Source organism: Eretmochelys imbricata, chromosome 3 (assembly GCF_965152235.1).
Source record: "Eretmochelys imbricata isolate rEreImb1 chromosome 3, rEreImb1.hap1, whole genome shotgun sequence".
NCBI classification, from domain to species: Eukaryota; Metazoa; Chordata; order Testudines; family Cheloniidae; genus Eretmochelys; species Eretmochelys imbricata.
In genome coordinates, this window is record NC_135574.1 from 208,568,104 (window position 1) to 208,592,137 (window position 24,034).

Below are 24,034 nucleotides of genomic sequence, written 5' to 3' on the forward strand. Positions count from 1 at the left end.
TGCCCCCTGCCTCTCCCGGCTGGCCTAGGCAGTTCTTGATGGTGGACTTGTACTTACCCCGGTCCACTGCACGCCCATACTCACTTCCTCGCTACCGTCTGTGGCGTTCTCATACTTGACACTGCCCCCCAGACTGTCGCGGCTCCTCCTCCTCTCCGCGCTGGCTCCCTCCTTCAGAATCTCCACCACCTTGGTCTGGTTAATGGGGTCAATGCCCTGCAGAGGGGTCAGCACAAGAGGATGCATGTCAGGGCTGGCCCCTCGCTGCTACTGAGAGCCAGTGCCACCATCTGCCCCAGGATGTGGCACGGCCCATCCCCCTGCCCCCATCTCCAGGGCCAGAACGCTCTCGGGGGGCTGGGCCCGAAGGAGGCAGCGCAAAGCCAACCACACACAGCAGGGAAGGGACAGCCCAAGAGAGACTTGCTGCAGGCAGAGGAGAGAGAAGGGCGCCCCCTCCACCTAGCTCACCACACTGAATGGGCCGGCTAGAGCATTACACGCAGGCCGGACAGAGCCTGGCTGGAGGGCTCTGGCTAGCAGAATGACCGGACACAGTCCCACCGGCCATCACCTACACCCCTCTGCAGCTAGCAGCCTGGTGTCCCTCCCGAGCAGCCTTTTGGGAGTGATCTCGTGGAAGGTCCAGCCGCTCCCGCTCAGCAGCTGTTTTGCTGATGTGTTCAGCTCCGAGGGGCACTAGTGCCCTTTGCCGAAGCCATGCCAGTCAGGCTATCGTCTCACATTCAGCCAGGGGCTTCAGCGTTCTATTTATTAACCCTCCAACCCCCTCCACCGGTACGAGCCATGCTTCCAGCTCTGCAGTTCCCGGGATCTCTGCCGGAGCCCTTCTAAACAGACCAGTGCACACTCTGCTACCTTCCAGCCCCCGCAGTCACCCATTCATGAGCCGCTCAGTCACTCCGCTCACCCAGCCCTCGGCTGCACTGCCAGGCCTGGGACCTTGCGTGTCCAACGGTCAGTTTGAGCTCTTCACGCCTCTGTCTCGGAAAATTCCCCTCTCCCCAGCAACCTCTGTGGTGCAGATGAATGGCTCCCAAGCTACTGGCCAGTCTAACAGATCTGTGGCAGGAGCATTTCCCGAATTCCAGCTCCTTGCTGTACCACAGACACCCCTGAACGTCTCTCCCAAGCCCCAGCCCCAGGGGGAGCCAATGGGACTGCATGGATTTAAACCCACCGGGCCTAGGGAGCCTGGCTGGGGGTAGGCATCACAGGGCCCCACTCCAAGAGATCCTGTTGCCACTCTGAGGGGATGTGCCAGCGAGCAACCCCTCTCCCGCCCCTCAGCTCCATCCCACTGCCCAGGTTGCCAGGGCATCCCAGGGGTTACCTGCCGCCGAGACTGCACTGCACATGCCTCCAGCGTCTCTGCTGCCTCCAGCTTGCCCTGGCGCCTGTACAAAGCGCCTAGGTTCCGCAGGGTGGTGGTCACTGTGGGGCTGGGGGCGAGAGGAAATGTGAGGCTCAGGCAGCAGCCATCTATCCCCCCAGCGGCTCCTGGCTGGCACCCCTTCCTCTGCTGTGGCTGGGGCCCCTGCCACGCTGGGAAGACTCAGCTCTGTAGCAGTCCCTGAGAGCGTTCCAGGGGAGAGCCATAGCTGGGCTGGTCCCCTCTGGCAGACTGGAGTGGGAAAGCGGGGAATGGAGCCACCAGGCGCCTGGCCAGGCCTTCTGGGATGGGCCACGCTGCACAGGAGGGCCCAGCCATCAACTCTCCCTGAAGGCATTGTGAACACACAGACGCTACACGCCCTTGAGGAGCACCTGTGGCCCTCACAGCCGCTCTGGCCAACTGGCAGAGGGCACCCCATACATAGCTCAGCCTGACACTCATTGCCCCAACTCACTGTCATCAGACTACGTCTCTAAAGTGTCAGGTAAGATAGCATGTGTCAGCTGGTGACATGCTGGCCCTGAAAATCATCGAGTGACTATGGATGGGGTGGGCACAGAGTTAGGGACACCTGCTGGAAATAGGTTCTTCACGTGTGTTTGAGAGGCGGTTCCTATGTCCAGCCTGCCCTGGAGAGAGGAATGTGGATTCCCCTGTCCGACTGGCTTGGTTACGGAGACACACGGGGGTGGAGGGAATGTCTTTTACTGGACTAACTTCTGTTGGTGAGAGAGCCAAGATCTGCAGCAACATGGCACACTCTTTGGATCCTCACAGGCAGAGGGCAATGAAAGTAAATTTACATACAGGATAAAGTAATCAAGCTAAAGAGGCCAACCCTTGACAGTGCCAACCCTTGACAGCCAGCATGATGCAAGGAAAGCACCGCAGGGGCTATTACTGCGATGGGGGCTTGGCGGGGCAGCACCTTGGCTCCAGAGGGGCTGCTTGCCAGGGCTGATGCCATGGTCCCCTAGCTCCCCGAGCCCCACCTTACCTGCTGACTTTGCAGGCTTTATACCAGCTGCCGTACTCTGCATAGGGGTCACCGTCTCTCTGTTTGCTCTGCAAGGGAAGGAGAAGAGAGGTTAGCTAGAGTAGCCCCATGGCACCTGCCTCAGGCCCCCAGAACAGCCCCACCCCATGCTGGACTGAGCCCTACCCTGATTGCTGTGGCCAGCAGCAGCTCAACATTTAAACATCCCACTTTCCATCCCTGCCTCCCAATTCTATGGGGCCCCCCAGAGGACCTCTACATCCAGCCTGAGCTCCCGAGAGCCCACCTGAGCCATCCCAGTCCCCATCCCTAGAGCCCATCCTCCTGTTGGGGCATGGCACTTTGGCACTTTCCTGCCCAGCCACTGCTCACGGAGATTTTCACAAGCACCGTGGCTGGTTTCCACGCCAGCCCGAGTGGGGCCAGCAATGCTGGGGCTGAAACGGACCTAAGCCCAGGGCAGATGGCTCTGAGCACCCCGGGTGGCAGTGCCCTCTGACCCCACAGTCACCGGGGCACAAAGGCAGGGCTTAGTTTGTGCCAGGCCTGAGCCCCATGATCTCTAGGCTTGGCAGTTCACAGCCCTGGCACTGCTGGGCTTGCTGCATCGGTTATGAATGTAAACAAATTGCTGGAGCCTCGGCACCTCTTTCATTACAAATTAAGCACTGCACAAAGGAGACAGCCAAGTGCGCAAACATTCAGAACTCAGTCCTTGGGCTGGTTTAAAGGGCCAGATCCTCACCCAGGGGCCGGAGCTAGGCTCGGAGGGTCCTGGCTACCAGAGGGGGGAGCGCCCAGGGAGGGCAGTGGGGCTCACAGCTCTGCACATCAAGCCCCTCCCATTTCAGAGTCTCACTCCAGTCTAGGTGGCTTCTCCAGGCCCCAGTGAGATCATTTTGGCCTGAAGAAAAGGAGTACTTGTGGCACCTTAGAGACTAACGAATTTATTTGAGCATGAGCTTTCGTGAGCTACAGCTCACTTCATCAGATGCATACCGTGGAAACTGCAGCAGACTCTATATATACACAGAGAATATGAAACAATACCTCCTCCCACCCCACTGTCCTGCTGGTAATAGCTTATCTAAAAGCCATTTCCAGCACAAATCCAGGTTTTCTCACCCTCCACCCCCCCACACAAATTCACTCTCCTGCTGGTGATAGCCCATCCAAAGTGACAACTCTTTACACAATGTGCATGATAATGAAGTTAGGCCATTTCCTGCACAAATCCAGGTTCTCTCACTCCCTCACCCCCCTCCAAAAACCCACCCCCATACACACACAAACTCACTCACAGTGAGTTTGTGTGTGTATGGGGGTGGGTTTTTGGAGGGGGGTGAGGGAGTGAGAGAACCTGGATTTGTGCAGGAAATGGCCTAACTTCATTATCATGCACATTGTGTAAAGAGTTGTCACTTTGGATGGGCTATCACCAGCAGGAGAGTGAATTTGTGTGGGGGGGTGGAGGGTGAGAAAACCTGGATTTGTGCTGGAAATGGCTTTTAGATAAGCTATTACCAGCAGGACAGTGGGGTGGGAGGAGGTATTGTTTCATATTCTCTGTGTATATATAGAGTCTGCTGCAGTTTCCACGGTATGCATCTGATGAAGTGAGCTGTAGCTCACGAAAGCTCATGCTCAAATAAATTCGTTAGTCTCTAAGGTGCCACAAGTACTCCTTTTCTTTCTGCGAATACAGACTAACACGGCTGTTACTCTGAAACCTGTCATTTTGGCCTGAGTGAGCCCAGGGAACCTTCCCACAGGGCAGAGCCACTCCCTTTGGAGGAATTCCAGCCCCTGGGCCTGTCACTCCAAGCCCCAGGGCAGGCAGCCAGCGGGGACACTCAGACACACCCTTTCTCTCCAGGCTGGCTTTCCTCGCCTGGCCAGAGGATCAGCCCAGGCTAACTCAGCCTTTCCAAGACCACAAGGGGAAGCACGTCAGCCATGTCAGATGTGGGGACAGTGAGAGGCTACACCCAGCCCTCCCTCTGCATGGGAGCCCAGGTGTGCCCTGCTGGACATCTAGCTGCAGTTCCTCCTTCCTGCATGGCCAGTCAGAATAATGGGCTCTGGGGCTGGTGGAGCTAGAGCAGGTGCTGCCAGTCCCCAGCATGACCACCTCGGCCACAGGATGGCACAGTTATGAGGTCAACAGCTAGACCGCCCCGGACAGAGAACGGGAGGCTAAACAACCCTAGCGGGTACAGGCCTCACCCCATCCATGGGGCCTGGGGCCAACCCTGCCCACATACCATCAACCTGGAGCACACCACTCAGCCCCTGGCAATGACAAAACACTGACTGCTTCAGCTTTCAACCATGGGTTGTGTTAGACCTTTGTCTGCTAGACTGAAGAGCCCATTGTGAAATATTCCTTCCCACTGTAAGTACTTATAGATTGTCTGCAAGTCACCCCTCAACCTTCTCTTTGTTAGACTCTAAGAGTTCAGTCTATTTAGCTTATCACTCTAAGGCAGGTTTTCTAATCCTTTAAACATTCTCGCGGCTCTTCTCTGACCCCTCTGCAATTTAGCAACAGCTTTCTTGAACCGTGGGCACCAGAACTGGACAGACTCCAGCAGCACTGACACCAGTGCCAAACAGAGAGGTAAAATAACCTCTCTACTCCTACTCGAGATTCCCGTGCATGCGTCCCAGGATCGCATTAGTGCTTTTGGCCACAGTGATGCAGTGGGAGCTGATGTGCAGCCAATCATCCACCATGACCCTCACATCTTTTTCAGTCACTGCTTGCCAGGGTAGAGACCCTCATCACGTAGGCACGGTCTACATTCCTTGTTACATTACAAGATGATACATTTACACTTGGCTGTATTGAACCACAGACTGTTTGCTTGGATGCTTCAAGACCCCAGCAACGGAGTTTCTCCCGCTGACTGCCTGCTATTTCCAGTAAGGTCTACGTGCCGCCTCTTGATACAATAAAACACCGGGGACTGGCCCACGCCAGCTGATTCAGGCTCCCACGGCTCAGACTGAGGGAATATGAAATTGCAGTGTAGATGTTCGGGGGTGGGCTGCAGTCCGGGCTCTGGTAGCATCCCAATTATAGCACGCTCACAGCGGGAGACAAGGGCTGGGGCACAGACTCTGTGTATCTCCTCGCCCTGCCTTTAAACACCAGCTGATTCTCCAGCCAGGATATCTGCTGCAGCACCCCAGGATGGCATCACCACAGAGCTCCCTCCCAGCCCCCATATCACGGGGAAAGTGAGGCTATTCCTACCAGGGGGCATGTCCCAAACCGTGAGCCCAGGACCATTCCAGCTGCCACTGCCATGCCCAGTACCCTCCCTCCCCAGGGGGCACAGCTCCTGCCTTGGCCCTGCCCAATCCCCACATGTGCCCCCGCCGCTGCCTGGACGCTAGTAAATCCACCCCACCCACGCATTCAGCCCCATCGTGATGTTCGGTGAAATGGTAAGTACAGAGAAAGAAAGTGAAGCTCTGCCAAAATGGGTATGATGCTTTTTAATAGGAGAAAACAGACAGGCAACCAGGTATGGCAGGGGGAGGGTCTCCAGGCCTGGGAGGGAATGGGAGCAACACCCCTCAACCCAGGGGCTCGGCTAGTGCTACGCAGAACCAAGAGAGCACAGCTCAAGGGAACAGGGACCACCTGTGGGTTAGGCTAGCACACACGTCTCCCACTGGCCACAACACAGCTCTCGCCTTACACCCAGCCCACTGCTGCTAGCTTGTGGTGGGCGCCACAGTATGTCCTGGGGGACGGCTGGCACCAGCATTTCTGCACTGCAGAATGCCCAACACACGAAGCCACCTCCATTAGAGTTCACCTGGAGGAGGTGGAGCAGGAGACAGAGCCCCCCACAGTCTCTATGCTTAGCAGTAGCCTGGAAATCATCTCAGCCCTGTACAGGGGAGAGAAGGCCCAGTCCTGGCCCGTGATAAGAGAGCACACCACTCAAACCCAGCGCCCAGAAAAGCTGGGTGCTGGAGCCACTCCTTCCCAGCTGGAGCTCAGAGCTGCTCTGGGCTAGGAGCAGAAAGGGGCAGTACAGGCATAAGAAGCCACCTTGCCCCACACAGGCCAAGGCAATTTCAGGACCCTGGTGGAACCTCCTTGTGGCAGAGTCTTGTCCTGAGGTGGCAGCAGGAGAGCCATAGGGCCAGCTCATTTCTCTCGCTCCAAGTTAAAAGTGTAGGCGCCAGGCCAGAAGTTCAGCTCTGGGACTGCGTGCGTATGGAGCTGCACAAGGCCGGGGAGGCAGGGCCCAGAGGTGGGTAAGCAGATGTGAACCCTCAGGGCTCAGACAGGGATGTTGGTGACTAAAGGCCTGAGTGGTCTACTAGCCTGAGCTGCTGTGTCACCTCCAAGTCCCCCTGGTAAGGGAGCTGCTCCCATCTGTCAAAGCAACACTAAGGCCCACGGAGAGCAGGGGGACATGCCTTTCTGAAAGAAGGGCCTTCCCCAGAACCTCCTGGCACACGCAGACAGGAAGGGTGCTGCAGGCTCACCAGACCCCTTTATATCCTGGCAGCTCCTCATCTCCGAACCTGTGAGCCGGGGCTCACAGCGTACCTGGCCATGGAGCTCTGGGTGCACAGGGAAAGCAACAGGACACGGAGCCACTCCGAGCAGCAATCCCACACACCAAGGCTAGCAGTGCAGGTAGACCTCCACATAGCAACATACCCTGAAAGCAGCCGAGCAGCAAGCTCCACTGACAAGAGGTGGCCAAATGTCATCTGTCAATCTCTAGAGATCTGCCCCTCAAACACGAGCAGCAGCATCTCTTCTCTGGGTGAGCCTCCAGCCAGCCCTCAGCCAGCCCTGGGAGAGCACTGACCCTGCACCATCTGGGCAGGTTGTACTGCAACCTCCAGAACCTCACCTGCACACGGAGGAGGGGACGCACAACAGTACCCTGGGGAGCTCTGCACAGCAGTGGCCTCAGCCTAGGTGACAAGGTAGCCAGGTGCAGAAGCCCTCAGGAGCAAGCCCAGTCACCCCAGTCAGGGGCCACAACGGAGTCAACAGAACAGTATGGGCAATGGCATCACAGGCAACTAATGGGCTCAGCACTGTCACCTGACCTTCATCCGCGGCTGGATCGTCTCACGGCCCTGCACAGCGCTAGGACAGATGGGCAGGGATGGAAAAGTTGCAGCAGGCCTGGCCTCCGGGCAATGCCAAGGCTGCCTCACCACCACCTTTTCCATCACCTAGCTCCCAAGGCTGCTTCCAGGCAGGATGACATTCAGCACGGCCACCAGTGTCAAGGGTTGGCACCAGCCCTCCTTTCGGGAGACATTAACAAGCTCCAACAAGAGCTCCAAGCCCTACGTTTGATTTAGTCATCCACAAAAGGCCTCAGCTGGAGCCAAAAAGGCTCTCCCTCCTCCACAGCTAACTCCTCACTGCTCAGAACTGGCACCCCCCACTGGAGGAGACCCCACGAATGCGATCGGGTGCTAGAAATTTTGCCTTGACAACTATCATATCACTCCCTCCTCTTTCCCAGAGGCCTTGTCTAACCCAGGCTACCCGCACGGCCAGCTGACCTGGAACTGAGCATCGACGCAGTGGCTTACAATAAATGCTGGTATCAACCCAGCAGGCTCTTGGCAGCACGGCCCAGGGGCCACCCCCTGCTTAGGTGGAGCAGTGGGTGCAGCAGCACAGAGCCAAGGGGCGAGCCAGCTTAGAGCAGCAACGATTCTTTACAGCTTGCGTGCTAGTCTCGGCAGTCCTGTGCCCTGCAGCACCCCCTGCCCAGCATGGTGCTCTGCTTCTCAAGGGGCCCTCAGCATCCTACGTGGGCTACGCTGGGAGGTGAAGAGATTGCAGCTTGGGGCACACAAAGGCCAAGAGAGAGACCTCCAGACTAGACTGCACTGTGCAGGATAGAAGCTGGGACAGCTCCCAGAAACAGGGTGGGATCTCAGAGGGCCGAGCACCTGCTGCGTTCAGAGTTAGTTACTCAAGCTCTCAAACTCCAGCCTGGCTATCTAGACAACTACTCTGCCAATCCTGACTGCCGGCTCCCAGTCCAGGGTCTGCGCACACAGACGAGAGACCTGAGAGAGGCCTCCCTGCTGCATTTGCACAGGGAGAGGGGTGAGAGAGGTGTGCTGGGGGCTCCTGCGTCTTGCCTGCTGCCTAAGAAGGGACACCTGCTCCGTATGTCTGTTTAGCTCAGTCCATCTCAGGAGTGCACCTCCCTCTCTCTCACAGCTGCTGGGGTCAATTCCCATTCGCCAGGGAACCAGGGCTGCTGCCCTGAGGAAGGCAGCCTGGCTCCCAAGGCCCTGTGCTCTCTGGGGCTCTAGATGCTGGCATGGTTTGCGTTGCCCTCGCTCAGAGCTGGACTGGAAGGACCAGGGTGCCGGGGAGAACTCTAGGTCCCATTCTGGCTCCAGTAGCACACTGCAGAAGGTTCTCTGGGGAGATGATGGAGGCAGCAGACTGCAGCCTCTTCCCAGTCCTGTCTGCCTCTCCTCTCAGGTTCCCTTTCTCCTGATCAGCCTTATGGGCTACCCCAGGAGTGAGCTGGGCTTTTGTGGCCCTTTGGGGCTGGAAGCTAAGTCTCTGGCACAGAAACACGCTGTCATTCCGCCATCTTCCTCTGTCCAGAGTGTCCTAGGGAGAGCACTACAAGCAAACAGAAAACATGCAGGCACAGCGAGACACATAGCGGCCTCCCCCCTGCCAGAGCACAGCCCTCCTTCCCACACAGGTACAAGGAGCAATTGCAGCACCCCCACCTCTGCTATGCCCCTGCCCAGCTGCAGCACCCGGCCTCCTTCCCTATGCCTATGCCCTGTCCCAGCTGCCCCCCTGCTGGCTGTGACCAGCTGCAGCACCTGCTGCTCCAGAGGGGTTACAGAAAGCAGAGACTCCCCTCCTGCCCCTAGGGAAGAGAAGAGACTCCAGCTCCCAGGACAGGACCTTCCCCACCCCCGGCATACAAGCTGAGCCACTGGGCTGTCTCTACTGTCAGAGACTGTGCTGATCTGACCTCTTGCTCTCACCTTGCTCATCTCCTCTCTCTCCTCCGCGTGCATCCAGATCGGCTTGTGCTCATCTGTGGGGCAAACACAACAGAGTGCTGTTCACAACCTCGCTCCGGAGCTCCACCCTGCCACACGCTGCAGCACCACACCCCACCTAGAAACCAGCCAGGATCCCGGGGGCACTGGCTTCAGAACGCACCTCTCTGGCTCTCTCCACAGGACCCTGCCTGTGGGGCTCTCCCCAACCCCAGCAGGGGCTGTATCCCTGCTCGTGGGCTGCTAATCCCTTGCTGGTTCCATAGTCACTGACCTGCTCTCCACACATAAATGACCTTCCCCTTAGCCCTGGGGAAAGCCTCCAGCCACTCTGGGGCTCCTCTTATCCTGTATGGTTGAGGAAGAGGGGCAGGGCGGTGCCATGCGCAGGGATGGCGGCGCAAGGACAGCTGTTAGCCACAATGTACAGAGTCACTGAGCTCTGTAAGGTCTTTGGTTAGATCCCATGGTGCCAGCCCTGCAGGAGGAATGGGGGCTCTCTCCCTTCCCAGTCAGGTGGCTGAGAGCATTGAACTGCATGGAGACAAGCCCAGGCAGGGTGCAGAGCACAGCAGGCTTTGCAGGGACTCGCCCTGCCAGCAGAGGGGACATTGCATAGAGCCAGTCCCACAACTGGAATGGGGAACAATTCCCCAGAGAGCTATGGCCAGGCTCCCGACTTCCCCCCCACCCTTTCCAGCTGTACATACCATCCACAGAGCCAAACTCCTTCACATGGGCACGGGTGAGGATCTCCTTGTACAGCACCTCAGCATCCTTGTATTTGCCTTGTTTCAGGTAGCAGGAGGCCTGCAGCCAATAGAGAGAGTTTTTCAAGCCCCACTGGGCCACGTGAGACCATGAATACCCCCTAGTCAGCTCTTCCAGGCCCCCCAGTCAGCTCCCCCAGCTCCTCTCTCACTGACCCAGATGCCACCCTATGCCCCCCAGACAGTCCCCACTCCCTGCAGACGCACCAAGTTGTTCTTGGTCTTGGCCACGTTGGGGTCGTCATGGCCCAGGCGGCTCTCGTAGATCTCCAGTGCCCGGCGGTAGTAGTACTCCACCTCCTCGTACTTGCCCTGGTTCTGGCACAGTAGCGCCAGGTTGTTCAGCTGCTTGGCCACGTCTGGATGGTCTTTGCCTAGAACCTGGAGAAGCCAGAGAAGGGAGGCCTCAGACAGCAGCCTCTTCAAGATCACTGCAGGCCCCATGGGGACACCATGGCTGCTCCTCCTTGGACTCCTGGGAACACCCTACTCTACTGAGGAACACTCTAGCATGCCAGCCATCGCCCAGCACTCCCTGAAGCTAAAAGGCAGGGAACAAGTAGACTCCAGCTGGTCCCTCAGTCAGCATGGCCTGTAGCCACATGGTGGCCAAATGCCAGGGAGATTCAGAGAGATGGTTCATTGGCAGTGAATGGAGATGGAGACCCTGGCACTACAAAACAAAGCTGGAGGCCGGAGGAGAGCAGGTGGTAGAGGTCTGCGCACTGGGGGCAGAGGGAAACTACAGGGACCTGCTGGATGTTTTTCAGGGCACTGGGGACTCAGACTTTAAGGCCAGAAGAGACCATCATGCCTGATCTCCTGCACATTGCAGGCCACAGAACCTCACCTGCCCACTGCTGTAACAGACCCATAACCTCTGGCTGAGATACTGAAGTCCTCAAATCATGAACTCATCTCCCCACCCTCCCACTCCGGGCAGACTGCTAGGAGGAGTTGCGGGAGGGCGATGCTGGTACCTTCTCCCAGATCTCAGGGATGGGGAGCAGCCCATCAGGAGGGGTGAGGGTGTATACGTGCACTCAGGGAGGGCTCAGGCTGGTACCTTCTCGCGGATCTCCAGGGCTCGCTTGCACAGTGGCTCTGCCTCCTTGTACTTTCCTCTCTTGCCATAAAGAACAGCCAGATTGTTGAGGGTCGCTGCCACCTACAGGAACAAGCCCCACCCCACTGAAGTGAGAAGGAACCAGAAGGAATGTGCTGGGGGAGAGGAGGAGGTGGGGAGCAAGGCCATCCTGGTCTCTTTTGACTCACCATTACAGCCGCTGGGGCGAAGCACAGCGGCAGCTTGGCAGCACACAGCAACTCTGCCCAGCTAACCGGGCCAGGGAGGAGCAGCCTGTACCCAGCTGCAGGTGCCAGGCACGTTGGGGAAGCAGCACAGAGTTATCCACGATGCCCAGGGTAAAACCCAAACTCCTCCCAAAAGTGCTGGAGTCAGGACTGGGACTGCATGTGCCCTCACCTGATCCCCCAGCATGGTATAGCGGGGCAGAATGCCAAGGGGTGCTCCATGGCCAGTGCCTGAGCCCCATTCCCTGCCACCTGGGGCTTTTCGTGGCAGCCTGCTGTGCAATCAGTGAGCAGCCCAGCCAGGTGTATCACGGAGAATGGGGGGGAACGTGACATGCTTCTTACCCACCTGGCCCCCACTCCCCAGCCAGCAGAGGACATGTGCCCCCAGGGCCAGGGCAGCAGATACTCACTGCAGGGTGGTCTTTCCCCAGCGTCTTCTCACGAATGGAGAGTGCGTCATTCAGCAGATGGGCTGCCTCTTTGTATTTATTCTGATCCCTGCGGCACAAAGTCAGTGAGTCACGGTGCAGGTCTAAAGTGCTGGGACTCTGAGCACATGGCACCTGGAACAACAGTCCCCCCAGCAATCCTGCAGCCTTTTCCAATTCCCAATTAGCCTCAACAACCACAGCTGTACCCCCATTCCAGCCTGCCCTCTCCCATCCCTCCCCATGCCCTACAGCTTTCCCCAAATCCCAGCCCTTCCACGGCTTTCTGCAAAGCCCACCCCAGGCTAACGGGGCCTGGGCTTCATGGCCATCACCTGACCCAAAGCAGTTTCCAAATGGAGACTCTGCCAGATGCAGGAGGCCCACATCTGCCAGACTCCTGCACTGGTAGATGGGGAAGAAGTGGCAGGGCTCTGCTCCCCATCCCAACGCTCACCTGTACACCAGTGCCAGGATGTTGAGCATGGTGGCCACATCGGGGTGGTCGTGGCCTGATGTCTTCTCCAGGTCCTCCAGTGCCTGCTTGCAGAGTGGCACAGCTACCTCGTAGCGCCCCTGCGAGGCGTACTGGATCACCAGGTTGTGGAGGGTGCGCAGGCGTGCTGGGATCTCGTAGCCACCCTGCTGGGCAGCTGCTGCCGCACTGCTGTGCTGGTGGGGCACTGCCAACACACACACGAGTAACCAGGCTGGTGGTGGACACTGGGCACAGGCCACACACCGCTTGGGCTCACAGCACCAGCCAGGCTGGGCTACCCACTCACCTCAAGCCAGCCAGGGCTCTTACTACAGGCCCCAGCAGACAGACCACAGACAGAGAAGGACAGAGGATGGGGATGGGGGGACTGGAACCACTTACTTCCTGGGCCGTGATCCTCTTCTTCATTCGGGAACAGATCATCCAGAGAGTCCTTTGTGGAGTCCCCTTCCTTCTCCTCCTGGCAGGGGGAGGGGAAGAACCATCAGTGTAAAGTGCCAGCACCCCAGTAAGATAGCTCCCCACCTCACCCTGTGCAGGGTCCAGTCCCCACTGAGGTCAGGCAGGTGCTCCCCCCACCCCATGGGCTCAGTCCCCCCGTGGTCAGTGAGCCCACCCCCCGACCTCAAGTCTCACTCCCGGTCCTGGCAGCAGGGTCCCACATCACAGCTGGCTCCTTAGCAGACAGACCCTGGTTCAGGCAGGCGAAAGCGCACTCCCTTTTTGGGGCTAGAGGAGTCCTGGGGGGCAGGACTGTGACACGCTGCCAGATGTCCAGAGCGCAAGCCATGGATGCTGGGCACTCCTGGAGGGCCCGTCCATCCCGTGGCTCAGCCTTGTGGGATGGCTCTGGGAGTCAGAGCCCCCTGCAGCAATGACTTTTACCGATGGCGAGACGTCCTCGTCGTATTTCTTCAGCTGGTTCATGAACTCCAGGTGCTTCTTCTCCTCCTCCAGCTGGGCCACCGTCTGCTCACTGCGCTGCAGCTTCTGCTGAGTGTTGGCCAGCTCATCTCGCAGCCACTGGTTCTCCTGGCACAGTCTCCGCACCTGGGCGCGCAGCTTCTGCTTCTCTGACTCCACTGCATTCAAATGGCTGGACAGAGCCATCATCACCTGGGCCAAGAGAGCCAACGGCAACATCAGTAGTCCAGCAGGAGAACCAGCACAGCCTCCCCCCCGCAGGGCAGCCCCACTACGCTGCACCCTGGCCCCATCTGCCTCTCCAGACAGAGATTAGTCATTGCCAAGCTCAGATCTGGCAGAGGATTCTGTAGCCCCTGGGGATGGCACGGTACTGTCTGCCCTCCTATCCCAGACCCCCGGGTCACCCCTACCATGTGCTTGCTACCATGCCTCCCCGTCACTCACCTGAGCCTCCCCAAGACCCAGCTCAATCATCTCCACCGACTTGCGGAGCAGATTGGATTTCTCATGCACCAGGTTGGCCTCCTCATCCTTTTTCAGACACTTGATGGTCTCCAGCAGGCTATGCAGGATGGAGTTGTGCTCGTTCTTGAGGGCCTCCAGCCCCTGCATCACCAGCTTGGTGTTGCAGATGATCTCCTCCTGACTCAGCTTGTCCAGCTTCTCCTCCCTTGGGTACACCATTGTGGACATAGTCCTTCACCTACACACCTGCCTAGCAATGAGAGAAGAGCAGAGCCTTGGTGAGTGTCAGAGCCTTGCCCAGGGGAGCTACAAGGGTGCAAGATCTTAAGAGAGAAGCTGCATAGAGCCCCACCCCCACAGACAAGTCAGAGGGGATGCCAGGGACCAGGGATCAGATGCTTTTGATTACCCCTCTCTGCAAGTCCTCTCCTCTCTTCATCCCGTCTCTTTCAAGGAGGGGAGAGCTTTGTGGGCCTATCCCCTTCTAAGAGGAGGGGGACATGGAGTGCTGTCTGTCACCTGCAGGAACTGTGTGTGTGGGCAGGAGACAGAGAGCCAGCATCAGAACTGACGCTCTCCTGTACGCCCCCACACCTTTGGCAGCTAAGAAAGCTGATTTAGCTGCCCTTTCAGAACAGAGTTAAGTAACTGGCAGCTGGGATTGTGGTGAACACACCTCCAGTCCAGAGGTCACTGAGAGGGAGCCAGTGGGAACGAATGCAAAGAGGCATGAGGCACCTTGGCTGAGTAAGAAGAAAGGACAAAGGGAGGATAGAAAGAATCCAACCCAAAGTCTGTTGCTTCCTCAGCAGTGAATCCCCGAAGAAAGCACCTGCCTCAGGGCTGGGAGGCACTGACCTCGGCCAACCTAAAGGGCTCACCACCCCCAGAACAAAGACATGCATTGGGCTGAGTCGGGGAAAGGAGTACAGCGTGACCGACAGGATTTAGCACAAGCAGGGAGGGAAGACACTGACAGGTTACTGAAGGCTGTTCCACACAGGGAAGTTTACTGCATTCCAACAGCAATATAACAGTACCACAACAGCTATGCCATGGAACTCCCCAGGGAGGCTCTTCTCTGGAACGACAGTAGCCTTTTTTCTGGGTAATTTGCTTTGCTGCCAGCCAAGGGACTGTTCCCAGCACAGCATTAGGAGTCAGGGCTCCTGTGCACAAGCCGCTCCATGCCCCTGCCCATGCCTCATTCTCTATATCCAGTGGGAGAATAAGAGCCCACCAACCTTTGTAGGGGAACTGTGAGAGTTACTGTTTTTATAGTGTGCCATTGTTACTTCTGGAGCCCTGCACAGGAGCCGTCCGTGCTGTTCCTGGGGCAACGGGGACAGCATGCACTGTGCAGCCCTGAGTGTGAACGGACTATGTTCAGGGAAAGCACCGTCACATTTGACAACTGCAGTCCAGAGAGAGCAACACACACTGAGCAAACAGAACTCCTGTGCCCTGGCTGTCCCTCCCTGGCAGACCCATAGGGTCTGGTCTCCAGCCCCCACCCACACACTACTGCTTTAGGTGGTGTCTGGTTCCCCCTCTCCAAGGTACATGGTAGAGACATACCCCCCAAAGATCTGCCCCTTCACACTCCAGCCTGACTATCCCCACTGCCTCCCCCATGCCAGACAAATGCCCTGGCTCCAGGCTCTGAACCCACTGCCCCAGGCACATCCAATTCTTACCTCACTCAGTGTCCCTACCTAGGGCTGGATTAGGTGCATGGACCTAGTGCCAGTGCTGGGGCATGCAGCAGCAACTGGTGGAGTCTGCCCACCAGCATTGCCCTCTGCAGGCATGGAGAGATACCAAGCAGACAGCGCAATCTGGGCTCATATGACCCACTGGAAGGAAGGTGGCAGGTGGCCAGGGTATTACGCCAGCTAGAAGAGGGAGGGAAGAAGGGAGGGTGCTGGCAGCAGATTTGCCTTTGTTCTGCTGTTAGGACCCACCTTTGTGCGTTATGGGCACTTTGCTCAGCAACAGTCTCCTGCCTGTGTTTACAGCATAACTAGAAATCTCACTCCAGGTGTGGCATGAGGGACGTCAGAACAAATGGAGTCTCTACAGAACTCCCGCTCCAGCAGGCACATTGCCCTCTCAGCTCTCAGGGAGGCAGCTGCTCAAGATAGCCCCGACTGCCCACCCCTCCAGTTCCTTGTGGTGGGGAGGGGTGCCCCAGAGTGGAGGTGGTCTGGGCAGCTGAAGGGACACAGCCCCAGGGACACTAGTTGCACACTGAACTTGGAGAGGATCACCCACCCACAGTGAGACAGTAAGTGGAAGGGGAGAGAGGAGACTGGCAGCCAGTGACCTAGTGAGATAGAGGGAGGCTGCCTATAATACAATCTGCCTGCCCCCCAGGAGTCCTGGTTGGGAGCTGGGGCCAGGAGAGGGGCTGGGCCGTGGCCAAGAGTTGGGGGGCCAGGAATGGGGCTATGGGCTGAGGCTAGAGGCAGGGCCAGACAGGGTGGTACTCCCTCTCTGCCCCCCGGGGTTGGAGGCTGCCCAGGCCCCACCACACTCCCCAGAACATTCTCCGCAAATTCCTTCCCGAACATGCCCCACAGTTTGGGGCTCACTAGTCTATACTGAAGCGCTTTAGCTGTAGCATGTTAAATGTAGACCAGCCCTCAGACTCTGTAGCTTGGGAGGCAGCTCAGGAGAGTCACTGAGATTTCCAGCTCAGGGGAAAGACAGTCAATGAAACACGGGCTGCCTGAAGGAATAAAGCAGAGATGGGCCTGCTGCTGCAGGAGCTCAGAGGAAGAAGTGTCCATCCCCCCCAGCCCCGCCAATCTGAAGAAGGCACCCTGAGAAAGTGGCACCCCAAGCACAAGAATGGCAGGACAGTGCCACCTGAAGATAGCTTGGCCTTCCTCTCCCAGTCCCTGTCTCCACTAAAGCCATGTTAGCCACAGCCTTGCGCCTAAGTCGCTCAGGTGGAGTTATAGTTTCTGACATAAAACACAGGACTTCAGCCCAGGCTCAAACACTGGGAAAGCAGGAAATGTGAATCACAGACCCCCATTGTGGGAGTGAGAAGAACGCCCCTTCCCCCCAAAGGCTTCTCAGGATGGTGGTGTAATCCTGGCCATTGGAGGTATTTAAGAACAGGTTGGACAGATGTCAGGGATGGTCTAGGTTTACTTGGTCAGGCCACAGTGCTCTCAGAGGGCTGGACTTGATGACCTCTCAAGGTTCCTTCTGTTGTCGGTAGCTACCAGTGTGGTGCTCCGTTCTTGTTCGATGATGATAACAGTCGGCTGCGTGCATGTTCCCTCTGTGTGCTGCCCCAGCTCTGCGCAGATAGCTAACACAGCAGACCCCAAGAGAACCCCCAAAAACCACAGACTCTAGTAAGATACGAAGGAACCCGAGCCAGGTTTATTGTCAAATGAAACACAGTAATAGTTCCCTATAGACTCTACAGGGTATACAATGAATTTGTGCTCCCTGGCAATGGACACAGCTCAGTCAGTGGCGGGACACTCCACTGCCCCCTAGGCTAGTCAAAGATATGCGCTCCGGGACCTACTTTTATACCGTTGCAGGACTGATTACTCATCATAGTTCAAACGAATCTATCCATCACGTTGCCCTTTAGACCCTGTCTTTAAGATGCACCTGCCTGTTCCTTGTTATGTCTACGGAGCGTCTTGCCGCCGCCTTGGCACAAGTTTCTCTCATTCGCCCTGATGTGTGTGTGTGTGCACGTGCCTCTAACAACCTTTTCCTGACAATTTCTGTGAGTGGGCCCTGGCTCTGGCTCACAGCCCAGCTTTGCTTATCACTGCCTGGAGGTACTGTGGTTCAGGCTTTACTTTAGTTCAGGCTTCAGGCCTCAGACTGGGCCTCTGATACAAGAATTTATGTTTCAGGGCCTCCGCTTACTATACCTTCCAATCCTATATTTTACTCCTGGGGGAATTCTGCGCCACTGTAAATGCACAGAATTTATGTCCCCGGCAGATTTCTTTGTTCCCCCACAGAAAAATGACTTTCTGATGGGGAAGCCACAAGAGCGGTCATGAGACCCTCCCCAGCAATATGTTTCGGGTGCCCAGGCAGCCACCAGAGAGGTAAATCACTGTAGGGCAAGGGGTGGGACTGGGGAAGACCTGGCTAGTGGCTCCTACCCTGAACCAAGCTCAGCTGCTAGTCCCGGCTGGGGAGGATGGGACTTCTTCTTCCCCTGCACAGCCCCCTAGTAAGAGTCAGACCCACCCCCAGATTTCTCCCGCAGCTGTAGGAAGCGCGGCAAACTCCCTCCCCTACTTCCTGAACCCATCACTCCTCAGCTGCAGGGGGTGGGATCCTTGTACAGGGAGCTGCTCCCTCATCCACCCAACCCCAGTGCATCCAGACCCCTTCATGCCCAGACCCTCCCACCAAGCCTCACCCCCCCGATAAGCCCCACTCTCCCAGCATCTGGACCCCGCATTGAGCCCCCCACACCCTCTGCTGAGCTCTGTCCCCCACACACACACACCCCTCCCCCCTTCAGAGTCCCATTACCGTTGCACCTAGAACCCCCGCAATAAGCCCCTGTGTATCCAGATTCCCCCAACACTCGGATTCCCCACTGAGCCACCCGCACCCAGATCGCCCCACACAGAACCTGCACAACCCACACCTGGATTCCCTCCACACTAAGCCCCTCCACACTTTGATCCTGCCTTGCTGAGCCTGCCTGCCCACACCTGGAATGAAGGGGCAAGGCCCTAGGGTGTTTCTGGGCCAGGCCTGGTCCCTGCGCTGTGTCAGGGTTGGATACAGCCTCACCACTGAATCTGTATCCCAAGGGGGAGCTGCACAGTGATCTCCCACCTCTGTGCAGCCAGTGGCCTGTGGTCCCCAATGCCATGCTGAAGCTTCCACATTTATTTGACAAATAAAATGGGCAGAATTTTAAAATAGTGTGCACAGAATTTTTATTTTTTTTAGCAGAATTTTTAATTTTTTGGCACAGAATGCCCTGCCCTCAGAAGTAACATTTATATGATTTAAGTGCTAAGTGGGAGCCTCAGCTGGTGAGTCAAATGGAGTTCACAACCCAAGGGAGTAAAACAGACCATTTGCGTGTTCCTTAAAGAGCCCTCTTTGGGAGAGCAAAGAACAGCCACCCCTACTACTAGACTGGCTGCTGGACTGCAAGCTCTGTTAAAGGGGGCAGCTTCTGAGAGGAGTCTCTGGATCCAAGCTTCCCCTGTTCCCTGCATGAGCAGATCAGCCTGTCCTTGCTAGATAAACTGAGGGAAAGGGAACCAAAAATATGAGTCCCCCTTTTGGATCCTGAAAGGGCTATACCATCCAGCACTGAGCATTTCCTAGTTTCCTACCTTGAGGAGCCTTGAGCCAGAGCCGACGCCAGTCTGGGGTGGTGCAATGCCAGCTCTGAGCACAACAACCTCCCAGTAATGTCCAGCCCAGTAATGTTTTCTGCTATACAGCATGTGAGCGAGCCTGGCTGGGGCCCTCTGGGGTTTACTCTCTCTGGCCGGGATAGCGAGTCTTTGCCAACAAAATTGGACGTTGCTCCGAGTCTCAGGGAGCTCGGCCCAGGGATCGCCCCTGCCCACGGTGCTCCAGAAACAGCCCCACTGCAAAGGCCTGTGCACACGCAGGCTATTGGAGCCACCATCTCAGCAGAGGAAAGTGCCTGGTCACTGCTGGCCATTAGTATGTGTTACCCCAGGCATCACCCTGGACCCAGACCCCCCCTCCCCTGGGGTGCAGTGATAAGCGAATGGGGAGCGACACAAGGGATGGTGGCTCAGGGAGGGCAGTGCTGTGACCCAGAGAAATGGCTGCTCCAGGCACCTTTTGATTGATCCTATGCTCAATTAAGAACAAAAACAGTCACACAAAGCACACTCAAGCCCACAATGTGAGTGCACACCCAGACATACAGTTGCAACAGGAGTTAGTGGGAAGGCGAAATCTCTTCCCAGCCTTCAAAGGCTTTTCACACCCTAAATGAGCCTCTCCATAGACACCTTATAAATAAGGGCAGAGCACTCTTATCTCCAGGCTCCCCACACTACTTTGTCCACAGTCCTCTGCTCTGCAAGACTCCTGCTTCTGACTCCTAGCAGAGTTCCAACCCTCCCAACTAACCCAGTCCCCCCAACTCAGTTCTAGGGGTTCCATGCATGCCCTCCCACACAGACCTGGGAAAGCTATGCCCCCACGCCCCTCCAAACCCCTCACTTCTCCTTATCCAGCTCCAGTGATTACAATTATCCCAGTTTACAGAGACTCAATATAGGCAGAGAGAGGTTACGGATAAAGTTAGTGACCACTAATATTTTGGCTTAAGTGGCTTGCCCAACATAGCATGGGAAGTCTGTGTCACAGCAAGAGAGATCCCAGCTTCCCTGGGTCCCAGTTTAGTGGCCTAACTACAGGATCATTGTTTCTCTTCCTGCAGCTTTCTACCTCCTCCGCTACCCAGGAAGTCTACCACATCCAAACTAATTGCTAGGCTAGTCCAGCTGGGTAAAAGTGGTGTGGCAGAGCACCCCTATTGCAATGACAGCACAGCCAAGCACACAGATTTGGCCTACTCTTTTTGATAGGCAGCAGCATGTGATGATTCTGCAATACGGCTGCTAGTCCTGGCTCATCCAGAAGTGTCCTTGAGGAGTCTCTGCTGTCCCCATTTGTGGCACAGGCTCAATGTTACTTCAAATAAGTAAGCGTATGTTGTGTGTTCCACTGTAGGGGCTGGCCCACATAAGAATGTACTACTGCTAGGAGGTAAAGGCATTACTCTTTTAGCTCAGGTGGTGGAGCCTCCCACCCCCATGGGGCTGGAGGTCCTGGGGGAGGTCACATCCCTGACAAGAAACAATCCCCTCTCTTCTGTGTTGCTGTTTAGCATGGGTGGTGTAGCCTAATCTATGAATTGTATATTAATTATATTGATTACTTAAGAAGTCCCAGTTATCACTCTGAGGTTTGACAGGTTCTTGACCCTAGATCAGGCCCAATATTATTAAAGTTACTGTTTATTTGGGAACCCTGATACGCCCTCAACCTTCACACTTTATTACAAATATAGAAGCGTTCCTAGTTTATTACTACATTTAGCAAAATCACAAACACTCTAACCCAGCAAGGTAGATAGCAATAATACAGAATGTACATCTGAACACCCATACACTCACACCATCCCTAGCAGGGCACAAAATGTTCTGAAATGTTAACCATTATCTTCCTCATCACCATCACCAGTGGCCATCATTCTGGCACCTCCCAAGGGCTACATCTGTTACTCCTCCAGCTCACAGGCTGGGATACAACTTGTGTAATATGTTATGCTGACACCACTATGTGTAATATCTATTCAGTAGGGGTTTCTCCCCTCTTTCTTATTTATATTTAATTATCCTACTAATGTTGGGGTGCCATTCCCCTATAGTTTAGTATATTATTTATCTCAACTTATCATATGCATCATTGCCATGGCACTCTTGTGGTCAGACATCTGAAGACGTTCCCATCTTATTGAAAAGCTGGTGTTAGCTCATGTTCCTGTGGTTGGCTGATGTCATTATGGACAAACTTTCCCCTTAAACACTCTATTACCAGTTCCCCAAAACTTAAGGGTTAGGCCATTTATCCGTGCCAAAGTTCACAGATCTCAAGCCTTATGCTAACTGTTGAAGCCAAAATCTTACAGGATATAGGCCTGTAGGTTCCCTGCATTATTGCTGAATAAAATAAATGCTAAAACTAGCTCTATGGGCTACAACGAGGAGCTAGAGCCGAAGCTCTGCCAGGATGGCTAGCAGCATGCCACCTCCTTGAAGTTTTCAAAGGCAAATCAAACTTTTTTGTGTTTCTGTGTTAACCTGATGCTTGGCATGCTGTGCTCGGTCGGTGAGGGGTGGCCAGAGATACATGCCATGGGTCTCCTGCACCTCCTTTTCTCCTAGGTGTGGGCAAAAAGCATCGCAAGACATTTGCGACTTACAGCAGCCTAAAGTTTACAGTCTCAGGCACCTTTCGTTCAAATGACTTCAGATTTTCTCCCTGCTCCCACCCCAGCCCTTGAGCTGAAAAGTCAATTTCCAGGCCTACACGCTGTTTAAAACCAAACTTAGAGACTTCCACATCCACAAAGGGAACCCTCCCCACAAACAGCACTTCTCTCTTCTGCAGCCCTTTTCATCACAGGATCTTAATGCATTTCAGACCCCATTTTAGAGAGGGAAAACAAGACACAGAAGAGTAAGAGACTTGTCCAAGGCAAGTGTCTCACGGGCACACCTGGGAATAGAGCCAAGGAATCCTGACCCAGAGCACCCCTGGGCATTCTAGCCCTGAGCTGAACATACAGAGCTCTGCAACACTTCCAGCTTTTCCAGTCCTGAGCCCCAGAGCTCCGTATATGCACCTCAATCCTGGCTTACAATAACTCCTGCTATTCCTCAACTGAGCTGCACAGCAGCCCCTGCTATTCCAGACCTGGCCTCCTTCCATACAGCTCCGTTATTCCATTACACACAGACAGACCTCTGCTGCTGTGCTGTTTATTTAGAAGTGTCTGTCAATGCCAAACGTTGATGCTTGTCTAGCTGAGCAACTCCAGTTGCACATACAAAGGGAACACCAGTGGCATGCTGGGGCTGAGCTGGAGGGGAAGAGAGCTCTCAGCAGCAACACACTTAGCTACTCTACAGTGAAGCCCAATGCTGAACACTGGGGGCACAGCCTAGCCAAAGACCTGCTCAGCACCTAGCTGTGTCCAACAGGAAGAGGAGGCTTTTGCTTAAGAAGGGGATTCAAACTCCCCATTTGTCTATTCAAGCAGGGAGAAGAAAGGGAATCCTCCAGCCTGAATCATAGTCCCAAGGACTGGGAGCAGCATTCTGGCTGCCTCCTCCTAGTCCCTGTGTAGAGTCCCAGCTGCATTAAGTAGCAGGGAGAGAGGCAGGATCAAGGAACCGGAGGTCATCACAGTCAAGGAGTACCCCCTCTTAATGGCACAGGAGCAGCCTGTCTCCGAAGAAGCCCCACACACATCAGTAGACACTTATTTATTATCCCTTGAAAATGCTGACCCCAGTGGGTTTCCCTGGAGTTACAAGAGAGCCCCCACTTACAGCTTTCCCAATGCTGGCAGGTCCACATGTGGTATACAGCCTTTCAGACAGGAAGGGAGCTCTATGGCAACGGGTGCTAATGTCAAGCTCACTGTATGCAAGCTCAAGAGAAAACCTTCCCTGCACCCCCAGTGCTGATAAGGGCATTGTGCCTGCTCTTTGTCTGGGCAGGCAAAGCTTTTCCAAGGTTCCTTTGGAGGGCAAAGCAGCTTCCAAGAGGAGGGCAGACATCTGAGCTCACCCTTCAAGATGAGGGAGCCCCAGTTGAGCAGCTTTGGACCAGAGGCACCCCAGTGGCTGAGGGAGGGACAGGGAAGAGTGCGTTTAAGGTGTGAGATTCCAGAACAATCCCAGGGTTGCCTACACTAGAATTTAGCTAACACTTGCTAACAAGGAAGCCTAATGCAGACAAAAGCACAGTGCCTGTAGTATGTGCTGAGTGGGTCGAGCTAAAGACTAGGCTTCCCTTCTGCTAGCAAGAGAGACATGGGCAGGCTTCCTGGGGACAGGGCAGAGGGTGCTTTAGTGGAGGCTTTCATACAAAGGAGTCTGTTGAAATCTGCAACCGCTCAGCCCCTGAGGAACTCCTGAGGGTGGTGCCGATTGATGCCAACTCCATGAGAAGAAAGAGGGGCCTGCCATCTGAATGGAGATTAGCAGGAAGTCCAGGGTCTCCAATAACCTTCTCTGAATTACTCCTGGCACCACTCACAAGATCACCTAGGCTGGGGCATTATAGGGTCTCCCTGAGGTGGTAGTACAGAGAGGAAGTGTTCAAGTCCTTCAAGCAGGGCATCTCTTAGGGACAGGCAGCCTGAGAGTGGGGGATCCCTCTAGAATACTTATACCACATTCCTCACCACAATAAGACCAGTCACCCCTTTGCCAGAAGGGAGCCAGGCTGGTGGCCTTTAGGAATCCCTCTCCCCATTCCCATCAGATACATTACACACTGAAAAGCAAAAAGCCTGTGAGGACCCAGGAGGGAAAAACTAATGAGAAAAATCTCACCTTATCCAGTAGCAAGGGGCTATGATTCAGG

At 55.6% G+C, this 24,034-nt stretch overlaps 1 protein-coding gene across 7 annotated transcripts in view; it reads right to left on the bottom strand.

The window, feature by feature from the left end:
* Positions 1–24,034, bottom strand: part of KLC4 (kinesin light chain 4) — a 50,690-nt gene that overhangs the window by 18,277 nt on the left and 8,379 nt on the right. For 4 of the 7 annotated variants that reach the window (XM_077814188.1, XM_077814189.1, XM_077814190.1 and 1 more), the window contains exons 2-13: positions 13,847–14,117; positions 13,361–13,591; positions 12,857–12,935; positions 12,434–12,659; positions 11,959–12,046; positions 11,298–11,399; positions 10,439–10,612; positions 10,172–10,271; positions 9,444–9,496; positions 2,415–2,482; positions 1,355–1,463; positions 58–216 (exon numbers count right to left, since the gene is read on the bottom strand). In XM_077814188.1, coding sequence (XP_077670314.1) covers positions 58–216; positions 1,355–1,463; positions 2,415–2,482; positions 9,444–9,496; positions 10,172–10,271; positions 10,439–10,612; positions 11,298–11,399; positions 11,959–12,046; positions 12,434–12,659; positions 12,857–12,935; positions 13,361–13,591; positions 13,847–14,095 — 1,638 coding nt within the window. In that variant the 5' untranslated portion in view covers positions 14,096–14,117. Of the gene's footprint in view, positions 1–57; positions 217–1,354; positions 1,464–2,414; positions 2,483–9,443; positions 9,497–10,171; positions 10,272–10,438; positions 10,613–11,297; positions 11,400–11,958; positions 12,047–12,433; positions 12,660–12,856; positions 12,936–13,360; positions 13,592–13,846; positions 14,118–17,029; positions 17,073–24,034 lie in introns of those variants that run through there. The other 3 variants (XM_077814192.1, XM_077814195.1, XM_077814191.1) reach the window with 2 other exon arrangements.